Source organism: Mycetomoellerius zeteki, unplaced genomic scaffold, assembly GCF_001594055.1.
Source record: "Mycetomoellerius zeteki isolate Tzet28-1 unplaced genomic scaffold, Tzet1.0 scaffold264, whole genome shotgun sequence".
NCBI lineage: Eukaryota > Metazoa > Arthropoda > Insecta > Hymenoptera > Formicidae > Mycetomoellerius > Mycetomoellerius zeteki.
This window is the reverse complement of record NW_017257243.1, coordinates 261,080-279,200: the sequence shown is the minus strand read 5'-3', so window position 1 is coordinate 279,200 and position 18,121 is coordinate 261,080. Positions and strand designations below refer to the sequence as shown.

The following is an 18,121-nucleotide window of genomic DNA, read 5'->3' as shown; positions in this document are numbered from 1 at the left end:
TGCAGCATAGACTGATAAGAACTTTTCGTTACTGGATTGTGAATTCAAATTGCACAAAATTAAAAATAATTAATATTTATTAATATTTTAATAATGTTTCAGGAATATTAAAATATAATACCTAGGTTTATTATATAAGTGGACATATAACCTCTATAGAATACTCCTGTAATATTAAAAAAATATTTATGATATTTTCGAAATATTATAATAACATTATTTTAATTTTTTTTAATAATATTCATATAACATTCTAGGAACATTTTGCGCTTATAGGGTTCATTCTAAAGGCGAATATAGACTCGTTGCTTACCAAATCATCGGTATCAGTGCAAACGAGAATCTAAATAACAGGCATGTCTAGAAGACGTTATTAAGACATCATAAAGACTTCTTTTGGGACATATATGTCTAAAAAATATCTATAAACATTATACAGGGTGTCCCATTTTAAATAATGCATTAAGATTTCTCGAAAACTATGATAGATACGAAAAAATGTTGCAAACAAAAGTTGTATGGTTCGGAGGAAGATATAAGAAGGTATCATTGATTTGACCTTGGATGGCGTCACCAAGGCCAGGTCAAGGTCACGTCGATTTTTTTTTTAATGGAACCCCCTATTTTTCATTACATTTTCTTGTAGCTTACCTCGAGAGCTTTGCAAAAAAATAATTTTTCATTAAGTATTTTTGCGAATTATAAGGCCCGAAAGTTACAGTACAGTCGGCATTAGCATTATACAAGTTGTCCGACCGACGGCTAAAACCTCTTGAATGTTGTTCAGGATCATGTCCGGATAACATTTGTCAAGATTAAAACCATTGGAGATTATTCCTCTTATTTTCATTTTTGCACTAAAAATTCATTTTTACGTAATTTTTACGCCTCGAGGAAATAAAAATAAAAAATTTTCGGCGGTATAAAAAGGGCCCCAAAGGCCCGGAGGTAATCGAAGAACGCTGACATTATCGACAATTGATATAAATTTGCTATTATTAACATAAATATTTGACTAATACATTATTAAATTCATGATATTTTATTACATAAATGCTCTATAAATAAATATGCATATTTGTAAAGCTATAATATCCTATATATTGCCGAAAAATTACAATTTTTTTCTCTGCAGTTATTATCTCTGTTGATAATCGAACTTTGACGATAACACTGAAATCACAATGTTAAAGAAAAATCGAGTATTATTGAGTTTTAAATGCACCGATAAACACGTCTACTAAACTAATAAATCATAAAATTAGTACAATATTATCAGTTTTTTTACTCTTAATCACTTCAATATTAACAAGGACGCGAACTCCCATAAGAATGTCGGTCTTTAATAATATCTCGTCGGTGGCCTTAACGAGCAACCAATTAATTCGTACTTACGCGCGAAGACGCATCATGGGGCGGCACCAAGCGGCACTGGATGACATTTATTGTCCGATTCATGGTCCGATCGATCGCTCGCTCTTCGATTGGTCTCTCCGCGCGCAAAATCTACACTCACATAAGTACTTGAGAGACGTATACACGTCGATGATCGTCGTACGTGGAAGGCTTTGTTTTTTTCCGCGACCGCGAAACGATTCAAGCGCGCGCCGAAGATTACGAGGGGGATGATACGTAAACGCGGGATCGTTCGACTCTTCGTGTGAGATGCTCGAGAATATCGGATCTCGTTCAACGACGACGACACGGTACAAGTAAACGGCGAGACTGATATCCGCTTCGTCGCGATGCCGCTGAGTCGTTTGGACGCGGTTTACCGGAGCATCCTGCTCACTAAATTCTTCACAAAGGGCTGGGGCAATCCACAAAATCTAAGAAGGTAAGTGGCTAACCTGATCTAACCTAATAGCCAACGTCACTTGTTGAATACTTCACGCCTTGGATTGATTGGGTAAATTTCCATTGTTATCTTCATGTAAATTATATCCGTTTAAAGCACCACTCCTCGTATCAAATAATAGTAGATAGATGGACGGAGTACCGTGTGACTCAGCACTGTTAATGATAAGATATTTTATTTGAAAGATAAACGGATTTACAGGTGTAACAGATTGTTAGATGTGTAATTAAGAAGTGCTTTCTATTTAACATAAGTCGATACAAGTGTTGTTGTATTCGTTGTTATTCATCGAATGTTATGGAGATAGAATGCCAAGAAAGATGGATGTTTGTTGACATGAGTTCTAATTTTTAGAATATAATTCAATAATATTTAATAATATTTCTCTTTTTCAATTCTATGTCTGACATTTATAATGTTTATAATGCATAATACTTGTAATCATCTAAATCTCTAACAATAAATTATTAAAACAGTATCCAAATACAGAGTTGACAAAAATCAATTTTTTCCAGAAAAACCCCAATTTTGGGGGTTTTTGTGGGTTTTTGTTCTAGGATTCTAGTAGCAGTCATCTATTGTTTTACAAGCATAGTATCTATTCGACAAAAACATAATCTCAAAAAGTCGTCCAACAGATACTACCAGGATTTAGGACCAGCATTTCATTAATATCATTTATGTTAAGCAATCATTGCAACAAGTTTCCGATTCATTTATAGATAAAAAAAAAAACTAGTTTAATTCTTAATGTATGTTGTAATAAACTAGTTTATTTTTAAAGATCCAATAAACATTGCTCGTGTTTTTTTACCTTTCTAACTACTAATTTTTGTTTAGCAATCTCGAGCTAGATATTTTACACATTTCAATTTATTTGCACGCGTTCTAATAACTTTCCATTTAAATTTCATCGTTATTATCTCGATTTTGTTTACCAACACTTTGGTGATCATGAGACTTTAACTTTGAAACTTTGTTGGATTGATATTACTTGTAAACTTATAAAAACCATATCACAGGTACATTTTTAAAATTATGTATTTCTAATAATGTTTTTCTATCACATTTTTCTAATAATTTCTTTCACAATTTACAATTTAAACATTATAAGGCGAAGCAAAAATTAAATAAGACACTATATCATTCAAAGAAACAAATTTTTTAATTAGAAATATTTGATTTACATAGATCAATACATTCTCTTAATAGACAGTTAATGTTTTTTTCATCTAATTTATCAAACGTATTACCACAGTATGTTTGGAATGATTTGGTAAAACATTATTCGATTTCTTTTGAAAATTTTCGAAAAAGACTGCTTTTTATCGCCATCCAATGATGAAATAGTTAAATTCACTCGATGACGTTAAAGATTTATCAATTTTATATAATTTTATTCGTAATGTTAAATGTATTATGTTCAACCTGCGATACGACTTCATATTTTTCTTTCCAATGTTTAATTATAATTAAACTAACATAAATGAATTGAAATATATAAAAATAAAATATCTAGCAAAATTAATAATTAGAAAGATCAAAAAACATGAGCATTTTTTTTAGTTTATTGAGTTTTTGTTTAAAAAAATGCGAAGGTATATTAATATTATATAAAACAATGAAATTTGATATGCATTTGGGTTTTTGTACAAAAATCCAGTGGGTTTTTATAAACTGAATTTTTCTGTGTCAACCCTGTTCAAATATTTGAATAATTTTGTTTCAGAATTTTTGAATTCAGGAAAGTTATCGCAAACCGGGAAACATGCTACAATATGATACCAATTAACTATCCGTTAGAGATAACAAAAGTATTTCATATCATATTCTTTCTGATAGTATAGATTCCACTGTTATAAAAAATGATAATATATATGTTTTTCTATAGGATGAAGTTTGGTCAGACTGTCATATAATTGAAGGTAAATTTGAATCACCTTTTGAGAAGCATCTTCCAGGAATAATGCCAGATAAAACCAAGATGGCCTACTTTCAGATGGTTTTACCATCCAAATGGAATTCTCATAAAATAAAGCCGATTTGTTTACATCTTGCAGGAACAGGTGATCACGTATGTAGCATTTCTACTTATTGTGTCATGACCTTTCAAAGTATACTATATCTAAAGGTATACAGTATGGTATACCTTTATTTCTACAGAGATATTTACATATTTTACTTATTAACTAGTTTTTTTGGCGACGTAGAAATCTTATTGCTAAACCACTACTCAAGGAATCTGGGATTGCATCAATACTGTTGGAAAATCCATTTTACGGATTGAGAAAACCAGATGATCAAAAGTAAGAAACTCTTAATTAAGGGGTTTGCAAATTACAAAGTTACATACCAGCTTTGCAGATTTGTTTTTCCTCACTGCATTCTTTCTCACTCCATTTTTAGACGTTCCAGTCTACACAATGTGTGTGATATTTTTATTATGGGAGGCTGTCTGATAATGGAATCTATTGTTTTGTTGAACTGGTGTGAACAACATGGATTTGGTCCATTGGCTCTTACTGGATTGTCGATGGGTGGACATGTTGGTTTTTATTCTGAAATAAAATTCAGTTTGTATTATATCCACCTAAATATCTTGGTTTTTTTTAGATGGCATCTTTAGCAGCTACCAACTGGCCGAAGCCAATCTCATTAGTACCTTGTCTGTCGTGGTCAACTGCTTCATCCGTGTTTACGGAAGGAGTAATGAGCGCATCGATAAATTGGGCACTTTTGGAAACGCAATATTTTTCGGATGAAGCATATCAAAATGATCTCGCAAAAATGGTGAAAATTATCGATCACGATGTAAGTATATTTTTATAATTTTGATTTTTATAATTTTGTTAATAATTTTCTCAAATTTTCTCTTTATTTTTGTTGAATATTTAATGCTTTTAGGATGCTTTCTTAGCTGGCCAACATTTTGCAAAGCATTTTCCTGCAAGCATGAAGAGAGTAAATAAGTTGAAAAAAGAGTTTAATGAAAGCAACGAAGACAATAATGCTATAGGCGATGCAATTAGTACCAATTCTATCGATAATCGTAGAAACATTGATGTTTCCATTGAATGTGAATCTAAAAACGACAGTAATCAGTTACAACATCAGATCGCAGAAGAGAAGGCAGCAGCTAAGATATTTCCCTTAAATCTGATTTCCAATAGATTTAAATCAAAGGATCCTAATTCTCTCAAAGGTACCTCATATAAATTAACTTGCATATCTGTGTATAATTCATTAATTTTTACTGTAGTTTATAAATAAAAGAAAAACAAAACGTATATACACAAAATATATATATATGACGTTTTGTTTTTCTTTTATTTATAAACTATATATATATGTATATACACTATATACATGCAATATAGGGTGTCACATTTTAAACGATCACCCCCCCTCCAAATTTTCTTTGCTTGTAATTTTAGAGAAAAGTGTTTAAGATGGTGTCATTGGTTTGACCTTGCAGAATTGTTTGAAGGTCACGTGAAGGTCATCATCAATTTCTTAAATGGAGTCGGAATGTCCTACTTTTGATAGCAGATCCTTGTGGACTTAGACACCTTTCCAAAATGATATAATGAAGTCTCTTTTTTTATTAAGAAGTTTTTAATATTATGGTAGCGTTGACATTATTCAAAGTGTTTCAGGTGATTATAAAGATTTTGTGGCTTAATTCAAACCTCCATTTGCTTTTCTGAATGTACATAAATGTAAGCATATGAACTTGATTTACGTGAGTCCCCTCGCCTCTCACGTTCAGGGTGCTTGATTTGAGTAATGCTGGCCACACTAACAAGCCTTATAACTTGAAAAGCATTGATCAGAAAAAGACTATTTTGAAAAGTTCTCGAAGTAAGCTAGAAAAATATGCAATGAAATATGAGGTTTCATTTAAGAAACTGATAGTGACTTTCACGTGACCTTCAAACAACTTTCCAAGGTCAAACTAACGATATTATCTTATATCCCCCTCAAAATAAATCGTACAACTTTTATCTGAAACATTTTTCTCTAAAATTGCAAACAAAGAGAATTTTAGAGAGTGATCGTTTAAAATGTGGCACCCTGTATATATCTCAGTTCTCATTTTCTTACGATGAAATTAAAGTAGTTTAAATATGTATATTCAGATATGTTTGTTATCTGTTAGCCTTGCGTTTGGCGATCCTAGACAGCATGTAAGCATGATTTTATACAACCGTTGTTTCTTCTACGACAGGAGTTTGCTTATTGCCAGTGTCGAAACATCCGCTGTTTTCAGACAACAAATGGCGCGAACACGAGGCGTTGCAATTTATGCGCGGCATTATGGACGAGTGCACACATTTGAAGAATTTTGAGATACCCGTTGATACTGAATTAATCATCGCTGTCTGTGCCAAGAACGACGCTTATGTACCAAGAGATCATTGCATGAGTTTGGAAACTATATGGCCGGGAGCTGAAATTCGTTATATCGATGCTGGACACGTCAGTGCTTATCTTCTTCATCAAAAAGTCTTTAGGTATTTTAAAATTTGTTATAATTTTTTATGTGTCCTTATCTCTTTTACTTAATACAGAAAATTTTCATTAGCACGTATGTTTCATTTCAGATCCACAATAGCGGAATGCATCCAGCGATCTATGAAGAAATATCCTACAAAAGTTAGTTGATGTGCAATATTTGCAAATTTTATTACACTTTTACATTATTTCGAGACTTAAATTTGATTAGATAACGAAATATTTTCCGAGTTTGTGATTAACTAGACTTCTCTTGAGGATCTCGATGTACGCACGTGTGATCTATTTTTAAATCATGATAATAATCTTCTACAAAAAAGTACAATTGTTCAGTCAATTTAGTATTAATGTTATCGTTACATATAGAATGAGCTAGTTGCCAATAAAACATGTTCCTACAATAATAGAACAATAATACGTACGACACAATAGATAGGAAGACTTTGACACAATTTGTAAAATAGTGAAAAAAAATATCTGACAAAAATTACTTGCAGGAAGACAATAAATAGTGACTTTAATTTGAGCTTGGCTGATGTATCTTCAAGATTATACTTTTATTTTGTTTAAATGATACGATATAAATTTTTGTAATGTTATTTCCTTAATATTCTGCACATAAAAATATAATGATGATATTGTGTATAAAAATAAATATTTTATAAGAGCAATATATCAAAATTTAAAATAAGCAAATATTTTGTGAACTATGATAATTTTCTCTGATACTTTTATGTACAAAATATCATAGAAAATTAATTCATTATGAAAATTATGTGGTTTTGTTTTAAGAAAAAAGTAATTTAGATAATATATCTTGAAGATGCCAGATAAAATCAAATTAAAATTAGTGTTTTACGATAAATTCCTTCAAAATCGAATAACTTTTGCCTGCTCGAATTAAAATTGGATAGTCTATACATTATGTAAATACAATATACACAAAATTTAGACAATTTTCAACTGTATTTTTATTGCTGTTTGTGAAGTACTGATACTCGAATTATACATTATATAGTTGTATAGTTATATAACAACGAGTGTTCATGAAAAGAATGCGATATATTTGATATATTTTGTATATTATGTAATATAATTGTATATGCAACAATAAATTACATGTGTATATATGCGTGTGTGTATGTGTGTGAGATAATCTTAAAGTATATGAAGTAATCAGAATAAAATTAAAACCTTTTCTTTTTCGTCTAATTCCGCATCGTACAAATAATTTATAGGGTGTTAGAATTTTTGTTCAGTTTTCGAAATCATAGCTAGTGAATTTCCGCTTTTCCGGAAATGCGAAGGGCTCGATTGGCTATAAGCAATCGGGTCGCTTTTCTGCATGTATCAAATGTACATATTATTAGACATCCTATAATAAAATTTGATAAACAGATGACGAACTTTTGACTGAACGTTTTTGTCAACTTCAGTAAGTTAGAATGAGTAAGTATAAGTTAGAATAAGATAGCTTATATAAAAAGAGACAATAGGTCTGTTCTTTGAACTTTTTGTTTAGTTCAAGTTTTTTTTTCTTTTCGAAGAGAAAAAAGACAAAAATGAACTGGGCGAGAAGTTCATTCCTGGAAAGAGAAAACGTATACAGTCTAATATACCTTTCTTCTCACTCTAGTTTTGACAACTACTCTTATGCGGGGTCTACAATAGAAGTCGTAGCAGTCGTAGGGTCTTAGTAGTCAGTCGTTGAAAATTGACCAATCACAGTCGAATATGAGAAGAATAATCAACTGTGATTGGTCAATTTTCTATGACTTAAGATCCTACGACTGCTACAACTTCTATTGTAGACTCCGCAGTAGATCCCGCATTATAGCGAATTCGGTAACTTGCATACTAAAAGCTGCTTTTCCATGAAATTAACAAAGTTAAATGTAAAAGTATATAAATATTTTAAATGATTAACTATCTACTAATGATATAATCACGTTATTTAACAAAATATATATAACAAAATATGTAGTTCGAGTGATCGAATTCACCATTAGTCAGATCTTGTTAAGGTACTTTTTCATGTCGACGCTCATTTCTAACGTCAAAACGGATTACGTGATAAAAATTGACGAATATCAAGCGTCAATTCTGATCACGTAACCTATTTCGACGCTAAAAAAAATGAGCGTCGAGCGCGTCAGCATGAAAAAGCACTTTTGGCTGCGTTCCGTAACTCACTGCCAGTACTGGCAGCACTGTAAAGCCTGTTCCAAAATAATGTCATAGATTTTGTCGTCACTTCCTACTGTGGCTACTGCGGCTGGAAAGATGCAGCAATCACAGTACAAAATAGTGAAAAACAAGGTAATCTGTTGGACGATTAAAACAATAAGCAATTTGAATTGATGTTAACCCAAGAAGATGCTCAGGAAGCATTACAAGGTAAAAATGGAATTTTACACTTATCTATATGTTATGAAATACAGTTTACGTTAAAAATTACTTATTAGTTATGTATTAGTTACACGAAGTGCTGAAAGTAACGTTCCGTTACTATCATTTCACTGTACACTGGCAGTATATTTGCGAAAATGGAACGCTTGCTTCAGCACACTAGGGGATCGATTCTGTATCTTGAAACGAGGTGAAAATTACAAAAGTGAGCAAATTTACTAGAATACTGATAATTTCATTGGTCGACACCTAGTAAATTTGCTCACTTTTGTCATTTTCACCTTGTTTGAAGATACAGAATTGACCCCCAGGGCTGCGTTCCGTTTCACGCATGATGTGCATAATGCATCATTCATACTTATTTAACATTTGGTGAGTAACAAGGATATAAAAATGATGTATCATGCGCATCTTGCGTGAAACGGAACGCAGCCTAGACTGACATCACGCTGTCGGTACTGGTAGTAGGTTACGGAACGCAGCCTTCATAAAGAATCTGTAGATTTCATAAAAAATCTGTAGAGCATTACGCTTGAATTTGAAAAAGCGCGCGGCAGATGGCCACCGCGGAAGCAACGCGCGCCACCTGGCGTGCCGTGATCGATCAGACCGGAAGCCGGTCGGCCCGCGACTCGTGCTCTCGAGACAGAGCCCTCGCCAGCTTTGGCCACATGTATCACGCGTTCCCGTGGAAAAACTCCGCAGAAAATGCGCCGCGTTTACGTAATCCGCGGTAACGCGATGCCACGCCGGTACTGGTAGGCACGCGGGTACGTTGCGGGAATCGTTTCGCGATCAGTGCTGTCGTGAGATTAACGCGATCGAGTGAAGTCTCCCTCGGCGAAGACGGGAGGAACCGGAGAGATACTGTGACGAAAACCGACCGGGTTGCGCGCGTGTTCAACCGTTCGCTGGCGCGTTGCGCGTATGGTACACGTCCCGAGTGCCATTCGAGGATCGTCCGCGGGCCAGAGACTAGTCTCGTGATCCGCGGCGCCGTTCACGTTGCTCCGAGCGGAGGTGCGCCGGTGAACCGCGCGCCGGTGGTATTCGCCGAAAGCGCCGAGTCAGCGCGTTCGTCCTAACCCTGCTGCGGGGGACAACACGAGGCCGCGGCGCGCCTCCGCGCGTGTTACCGAACGCCGGCGACGGGCGACCTCGCGCAACCTCGCGCAACCTCGCGCGATCATTGCGCGACCGGGCGACGTCGGTGTCGCGCGCCGGGACGTACACGCGACGAACGTGGGTGATACATCTGCTTTGTTCGCACGACCGCGTGCGCGCACGCCACGCGCGCGTCTCCCGGAAGATCTCCACGCCTGTGACGTGCCGGGCCACGGAAACGGACCCTCGTGCCTGCGTTGTCGCGTCCCCTTCGAGAACAATCGCGCGGACGCCACGCGAGAGAGACGGAATTTTCCCTTAGTATGAAGAGGGGCATGTGAAGTTTGAGGACGCGCACTAGGTTAGTTTGCTCGTCCCGTGAATTCGTGACTCGTCATCGACGGCCGTGATCGCGAACCTCCCTCCCTTCCTCCTCGAGAACGATCCGAAAGCGGGAGTGACGTCCCGACAGCGGCAGCGACGACGGTGAATTCGTGGCGGTACGCATCGACCTCGTGCACGGTCCGCGGACCTCGTGTTTTTGTTCCCCGACGGCGTGCGCCGCAAGATGGCGGCCAAGCTAGCCAGCCAAGGTGGCGCTCGGAGCGGCGGCGAACGGCAGGAGGCGGGGCCCTGTCAGTCCTACGCCAGTGTGCTCAATCCGAAAGGTGCCTCTCAAAATCGTGCGAGCTCTTTCAAGAGTAACAACAAGGAGAACATAGACGATCAAGTGGCGGTGCCGCAGCAGCAACAGCAACACTTGCAACAGCAGCAACATCAAACGACGCATCAAACAAATGCGAAGGAGAATATAGTGCCAAGTGTGAAGGGTGGCAAATCCTATCAGAGAATCACTCGGTGTCCTCAGACTGTCCCGGACAGCTGTCCGGAGAGACGCGATCACCACGAGAACTCGTCGAGCATGCCGGTCGCGCACGTCGACGTCATTCACGCGTCATCGGCGGCGCCCGGCGCGTCACGCGAGGACGACGGTCAGAGTAACGCCGAACGGCTGAACAACGGTAGCGTCGGCAACGATGGCGAATTCCAGACAGTCGCCACGAAGGGCGCCAGGCGCAAGGAGAAATTGCGCGAGCAATATCGCGAGAACCATCGGGAGCGTCACCGGTTGCGCGATAACAACAACCGCCATCAGCCACCACGTGGTCCCAATGGCGTCGGGGGCGGAGGCGCCGGTAGACGCGGCAGCGACGAGAGATCGCACAGAGAGCGCGCCGACCGCAATGGCGTCCTCGATCATGGCCCGAAGGAGGTCCATCATTACAAGGACGAGCAGAGCGTTGAGGCGGAAGCGCAGTCGGCGTCCCTACCGCCGCCGCCGGTCAAATACGTCGAAGCGCCTTTGCCCGCGGTGAACCCTTGGACGAAAAACCGAACGCCGGTGTCGCAAACCGTGAAGACTCTTCCCTTACAGCAGCAACACCAGCCGCAACAACCGCCCAATGTCGTCGCAACGTCCACATGCATCGACAAACAGAGCGAGAGGGAGAGGAGAGTGCTGCAGCCGCAGCAGCAGCAGCAGCAGCAGCAGCAACAGCAACAGGATGCAACGGGTGAGTTACATAATTCTTTAAAGCAAGCTTGACATTAACACTTTTAACATGTTTTGTTGACAGAATTATTTAACTAATCTCTAATCATTTTTAAATGTATTACAGAAACATTGTTAAGTATGTGATCTCTTAAAAATTTTTTTAGAGTATTCTTTTTCAAAACTGACTCAATTTTTCTTCTAAAGTTTGGAGTGAGATTTCACTCCAAAGAATTTAGAGAATTTAAATAACATTTTTCTGTATGTATGATCGAAATTAATACATCAATCATTTAATTATATTTATACGTTTAATCAGTTAGAGAGCTTGCTGCGGTGGACTAACCCACATTTTGTAAAACTGGAGTAATGATGTCTTATTTAGAATTCATTTACTCCGTTTTTTTTTTAATGTGGTTCAGCTTGCAGCGAACTCTTCAATTATATTAATTAGTATAAATTTATTTTATTCATTATTATTTTTTTACAAGAAAGTTTTGCTTATTGACGTACGGCGGGAATAAATATAAGTACACCGAGCCTTCTAGAAATTCATCCAGCTTTATTTTTGGATAATTTTCCTGAGTTTCGCGACGAAGAGGCGTTAAACGTCGAGCGATTAATTTTGGGTGGACACCTGTCGCGGGACGCTCGTTAGGACATTTTGTATCGTTAAATATGCATTAAGTACGTTACTTACCTTCAGCGTTTTTCGGTAGCAGGGATAAACTGCGCCGTCGATAAATAAAGCTCCACGAACTTTACACGCGGCCTTGCGCTTAGCCCCGATTGCAAAATAGCCTCTTATCGCCTTTCTTCGGACTTTTCGATAGCCATTAGTGTGCGCGCGCGGGTACACGATAACGATTACATAATTATTAACTCGCACACTCATGTACGATCTCATTTGATTAACGCATACCACTTCAGCGGCTTCGCTGAAATTCGAGAGATCGTGTCGAAATATCCGATTTCACGGAATATTATACTTATAAATAGATTGTATTATTCATGATGTCAGAGAATGGATTTCTTTCCCTTCTCTTTCCTTTTCATTTTTTTTCCTACATCTTTTTATAATAAGATTTAAAATTGTAAATTCCCCATCAGACGTCACTCTTTCTGACATTTTATCTTTTACCAACGAATAGCTTGGGAATTAATTTTGATAATTACTATAACGCAAATTCCATAATAATATTTGATAAAAAGGGAAAGGTTATTTATTTGCCAACTCTTTATTTATCAGATTATAATTTATCGGAAGCCTTCAAATTTTTAATCGCTTAAAAATAAGATATTTCTAACTCGTCGATATTAAAAACATCCTTGTATCTTTAAATGTTGTTACTATTTCCAGATGTTGAGGATAGTATTGCGCAAATTTATCACGCCTTTCGATTGAAATACTTGAAAATATTTAAAAACACGCTATAAGAACGGCGAACGCTTCTATGACAAAACTGTACAGGAGGTCTGTTTTGGATGAGATATGTATATATTGCGAAACGAGGCGTGAAAATAGAAACGCGCAAGTGTGCGAGCGTTGAAAAATCGAGGAGAGACAGCGGTCTGTAAGCAAAAACTATCGAGAAAATTATCGATTGAGCAAAGAATCGACGTAAAATACGATCACCGATGTTTCCGCGTGTTATCGAACATCTTTTTATTGATTCGACCATTGTTTGCTAGCTTCACTCTGGAAAAAATTTTAGACTTAAACATGCGTGCACGTTGCACATTTAAGAATGTAATCGCGGAAGAACTTTTACACACCTGATGGTAATTTAATAGAATTTCTTTACTATAATCGAATCTCACCGCAATCTGCACGTTTAATAATTTTATAAAATATACACTCAGAAAAATGTACTAAATTATAAAAATGTTTGTTTAAATAGTGCCAGTTGAATATTTATTAAATGTAATTGTAAACATGTATTTATTTGGTAAAAGAATCATTAATTTGATTTAATTATATTTTTTATTTACTAAATATTTATTTTCTTTAAATAAATATTATATTACATTAAAATTTACATATATTTTTACGTATATTTTTCTACCAGCGTAGATTATATATAGAAGTTGAAAACAGCAGCTATCAAATTAAAAGAGATCCAGTAGAGTACGTCTTTACTTTAGATATTCGATAATCGTGATAACAAGAGTTGTGAGCTCGGAGCGCTTCACCGACAACCTTATCTTCACACTCTGCCAACATGTTTCAGACATATATACGTGGTATCGAAATGTCCGTGTCGCATGGGGAGACCAACGAGTTGCTTTCAGCAGCAATTTATTTGCATATCGGAAGATTCGATCTTGCTTTGTCTGTTTTGCCGAACAAATCTACCTTCATCTCCTAAAGCCGTAATGTTCAATCTTTTTTAAGGATTCCTTTCAGAAATCTTGTGGCCCGCATAATGTTAATTTTGTTTGCATAAAATAGAAAATATGTTTTTATATTTTCGGTTATACGAGCCAACAAAAAATTCAAACGGTCCGAACGTTAAAAATCACTGTGTGATAAAGAAAACTTTATCTTTTATAAACGATAATGCATTTATATGTATATATATTTTTTATAACGGAAATATATTTGTATTTATGTCAAGGATAAGTTTATTCTTGATTTAATGTATTTTTTTATTCTAATTATTGCAGAAAAGGTTAAAAACATTTTTTCCTGCGAAACAATGAGAAAACAATACTTGAGAAAGTATTTTTTGCCACAAGAAAATTTATAGAATGGTTTTTAATATTTCCAAAGTTCTCCCTCCACAAAATTTTATAATTTTCTTATGCAATTTACAGCGTATGTATAACGAATGAGGTAACGGGTGTCTTTCATTTCGCACTTCTCATTTTTACAGTTTCGCACGTGAAGAAATCCGCGACGATTTTAAACGCCTTGCGAATGACAGAGCGTCTCGTTTCATCGAAGCTGCTCTCTCAGCATCGCTATTGAAAATATAATACCCTGGCATTTTCGATTCGAGACGCTCGTGTTGGCGCACGCATTTCCGGCGCGCGGCGTGAAACTCGCCGAATCTGCGGGACCGTAATTGATCTACTTGTTCCGATCATACGGGACGAGAACGCGGGAGAGTGCCACGAGGGCAACGACATTGACACTCGTTTTGCGCTTCGCTGGACGTCGCGAATCATTTCTACAGGATGCAATCATGAGAGCGTCCATATAATGTTTCATGCTTAATAGGCTTTCTACAACAAGCCGTTAGTAATAGATCAGAAGTCAGGAACAAGTTGTGAGCGAGTCAATAGTGTATCATGAGGCAACAATAAGTCAGTATTCAGTGACTGCATGGAAATGGCATGGAAATTCCATTTATTACGATTTAAAACTTAGATTACGTTATGACTGACCAATCATAATTTATTGTTATTTGCCTTGGTAACTAATCATCCTTCTGATTGGCTGAAATATTGTGACGCAACAATCTAGTATGATTTATTCTGACAATAAGTGTAAATTTTCTAAGACTTATGATTTTGACTTACTACTAATATGATATGAATAATGACTCAACTTATTGTGGAAAGAATGTCTTGTTAAATAATGTAAGAAGAATTTAAATACAATTTACTTTGTTTTAAATGATATATTGCCCTCTCTCCCCCTTATTGAATATTTACTTGTCATTCTCATTCTTTCCACGGAGACCTTCAGTCAATGTTACATTTCTAGAAACTTTCGGCTACATTCTATAATCAGGCATTTCATTTTCTCGGTATGTGTGTGAAGGAGAGAAAAGAGAGAGGAAACACGTAGTATAAGTAATTTCTGCCAACGACACGCTCGATCGAATTCCGCGGAAAATAGGACGCAAAATAATCTGCAATTCATAATACATTTTTAGAATTAATGTACTTTCGATTTTTATTCCTGTCCAACGTCAGCCTTGAATCCGCTCATTGATCCGCGGTCAGCATCTGCTTCCGATCTCGTGCGCGTCATACGAAAAAATGCACGAAACGCTAATGAAAAGAGATGTCCAGCTTTGAACGTACCGCGAGAATGTTGGGCCTTGGTCTTGTCGCAACGGATCGACGTATTCGATCCACATTAAAATATGTGTCGCAGAAAGTGAGAGTCGCGAGAATGGAAACCTGTTTCGGGGAACGGTTGAACTTACCCAGTGCGATAGACCAGTAAATATCTTTCGATCGCCTCGAGTGCGCCGCGCACACGAGGCATTTCGAATTGCTCTAGAACAGTGTCTCCTAGTTTAACTTTGTCGTCAAGGCCTCCGTCAAATAAAAATTCCGAATATAACCTCGTCGATAGAATTGAAAAGATACATGTACACTGAAAAAAAAGATTGGCTGCTGCAGTAAATTAGATGGTAAAATATGGCATAGCATTTTTAATTGATTGCAGCAGTCAATTTTTGGTTGTGTTAGTCTATCGAAATCCTATCCTGACATTGCAGATAGGCTAACGCAACCAAAAATTGGTTGCTGCAACCAATTAAAAATGCTATCCCATATTTTACCATCTAATTTGCTGCAGCAGCCAATCTTTTTTTCAGTGTAGATAATGCCTTTAAGGTTTCCATTTAATTTCTACACAGAAGCTATGCGTTTATCTTCGTATCCATGTCCATTATTAGAAAATGTCAACGTTTCGTATATATGTGTGAACATTGCAGTTCACTTCATCAAGGCACGCTATCAATATCAGGAAGCTCCTCGCCTTGATGAGTGAACCGCAATGTTTACGAAATATTGACATTCTAATACACAGATAACCCGCGAAACGCATAGCTTCCTAATACACGCAGATCTCAGGATAACAAAGAGGAGAGAGAAATAGGAGATTTTTAATCAGATCTCTATATCAAAGGTATTTTCTTTGTGTACTCGGAGATGAAACCTACTTCGTAAGATATACTAAGGCTGAAAGTAGCAGTTGAGAGTATTCCCAGGCGTCGCGAGTAGTTCTATCGTCTCACCGTCATCATTATTCTCTCTCTCTCTCTCTCTCTTCTTGAGGCCAGCCAGCTCTCAGTGGCTCGTCGACGTTCGAATCGCGACTTTAGCATCGGTCACGATACTTCGCGCTCCGTCGTGCAATCGCATTGATTGCAAGATATTTCATTAAGTGTATTGAGTCCGGACTGAAGCATCGTTCGTTCCGATTCGCGAAGACCGCGGCCTTCGACTTCGTCGAGGAATCAATCATGAGGAATCTAATCGTTTTAACCCATTTGCCCGTTTAATTATTTATTGAGAGAAGCGAGACTCGCCCTAATCCAGGCGCGGACGTTCGTTATAATTTGTGCGACTGATTGTGAGATGCATCGTTCGTCACATCGAAATGCACGCGGAGTTTCGTTCGCGCGAGATACCAATATTCTCACCGCTGATGCAATTAAGACCGCAATTTAATTAGAACTCAACTTGGGTGGCAACGGTGCGGAACGGGTTGGATTGTTAAATTCGAAAGGTCGCGTGATGAAGATAGACGAAAGTGAAAACGGTGCTTTCAGAAGTAAGTCGACACCATCACTGACTTCTTCTTCATATGCATATTACAGTTTGTGATGCAAACGTGACAGCGGTGCCTAGAATGTTTACAATATTTCTCAATCTCTCTTCAGAAATGAATGGACCATTATTTGGTCGTTCGGTTTTAAAATTATAATTAATAGTTGCGAGCAATCTAAGTTACAAAAAAAATTGTTTTTTTTAATCTTAATTAAAATTTTTAAAAACTTGTTTAGGAAAGAATATTAATTAAAATTCAGCCAATCGCGTATAAAAAAATAAAAGATAATTTACATTATATCGAATAAGTTGATGCGTTGCTCAATGATTAGAAAAAAATGACCGTAAAGATGGATAGTTTTGCCCTACGATTTCGTAATTCTCTGCTTTAAGTGATGAACAGTCTGTTTAGATTTAGAAAATAAACAATGTATTATTGTGAACTCTTATTCGTTCGAGTTATTTTTTCGCAAACCTTGCTGCGTATGAACTCTTGTTTCTTGTAGAACATTAATTCTTATCTCGGTTGTGTTATCAACTCGTTTATGTACGACCTGACTAAATCATTAAATTTTGTATTCGTACTTTACACGAGTATATTTTAGCTTTTATCACTGACCAAGAACTATAAATACGAACGACATGTATTGTTCTATAACTTCCGGTAACATTTCAATAACATTCTGGTAACACTCACATCATGCTGAATCGTGATAGGATTACGTGAAGTTATTACACCTCGTGACACGTATGATCACATCCTGGCCTAACATTAACGTAACTTCGAGCAGAGACATTAAAATCATGAATCACGCAGTCACGCCTTTGATTATAAATGTTTATAACCTTCGTTTAATCTTTAAAATGCGGAAGTTTATTTTATTTGTTTATTTTTTATTTCCATTGAAGATGGCGTTTCAGATGAAAATGCAATAAAATAGAAGAAAAACACTAAAAAAAAGCTGGAAATAGATTCGTGTAAAAGAATCATAAATTAAATAGTATATCAATGTTTACTATTAAATATAACTAAGCTCTTGAAATAGTTTGTTTCATTAAAAAAAGGTTTTATCTTACACTTGTCCTACTAGGAGAGAATGCTCGAATCGTATTTAAGTCATGTTTATTATTTTGAACGCCTACATCGAGGGCAAATTGCCATAATTATC

At 36.7% G+C, this 18,121-nt stretch overlaps 2 protein-coding genes across 4 annotated transcripts in view; both read left to right on the top strand.

Annotated features, from left to right (window-relative positions):
• Nucleotides 1-1,453: 1,453 nt before the first annotated feature.
• On the top strand, nt 1,454-6,902 carry LOC108723983 (protein ABHD18). 2 transcript variants are annotated; one of them, XM_018450061.1, is made up of 9 exons: nt 1,454-1,837; nt 3,588-3,672; nt 3,750-3,932; nt 4,052-4,164; nt 4,265-4,403; nt 4,472-4,669; nt 4,763-5,060; nt 6,129-6,372; nt 6,463-6,902. In XM_018450061.1, exons 1-9 carry the CDS (start codon nt 1,746-1,748, stop codon nt 6,521-6,523), a joined length of 1,413 nt encoding a protein of 470 aa, XP_018305563.1. In that variant the 5' UTR covers nt 1,454-1,745; the 3' UTR covers nt 6,524-6,902. The 2 variants fall into 2 exon arrangements, with proteins under 2 accessions (XP_018305563.1, XP_018305562.1); XM_018450060.1 differs by having other exon boundaries at nt 6,087-6,372.
• Nucleotides 6,903-9,919: 3,017 nt separating this feature from the next.
• larp (La related protein) overlaps nt 9,920-18,121 on the top strand; it is an 18,791-nt gene continuing 10,589 nt past the window's right edge. For both annotated transcript variants that reach the window (XM_018450059.1, XM_018450058.1), the window contains exon 1: nt 9,920-11,460. In XM_018450059.1, coding sequence (XP_018305561.1) covers nt 10,455-11,460 — 1,006 coding nt within the window. In that variant the 5' untranslated portion in view covers nt 9,920-10,454. The remainder of the gene's footprint in view (nt 11,461-18,121) is intronic.

What these genes read in the sequence shown, in the direction of transcription:
- LOC108723983 (XM_018450060.1), top strand. Translation starts at nt 1,746, where the DNA reads ATGCCGCTGAGTCGTTTGGACGCGGTTTACCGGAGCATCCTGCTCACT. An exon ending in AATCCACAAAATCTAAGAAG is followed by an intron (nt 1,838 to 3,587) that starts GTAAGTGGCTAA and finishes ATTTTGTTTCAG; the next exon opens with AATTTTTGAATTCAGGAAAG. An exon ending in AGAAAACCAGATGATCAAAA is followed by an intron (nt 4,165 to 4,264) that starts GTAAGAAACTCT and finishes CTCCATTTTTAG; the next exon opens with ACGTTCCAGTCTACACAATG.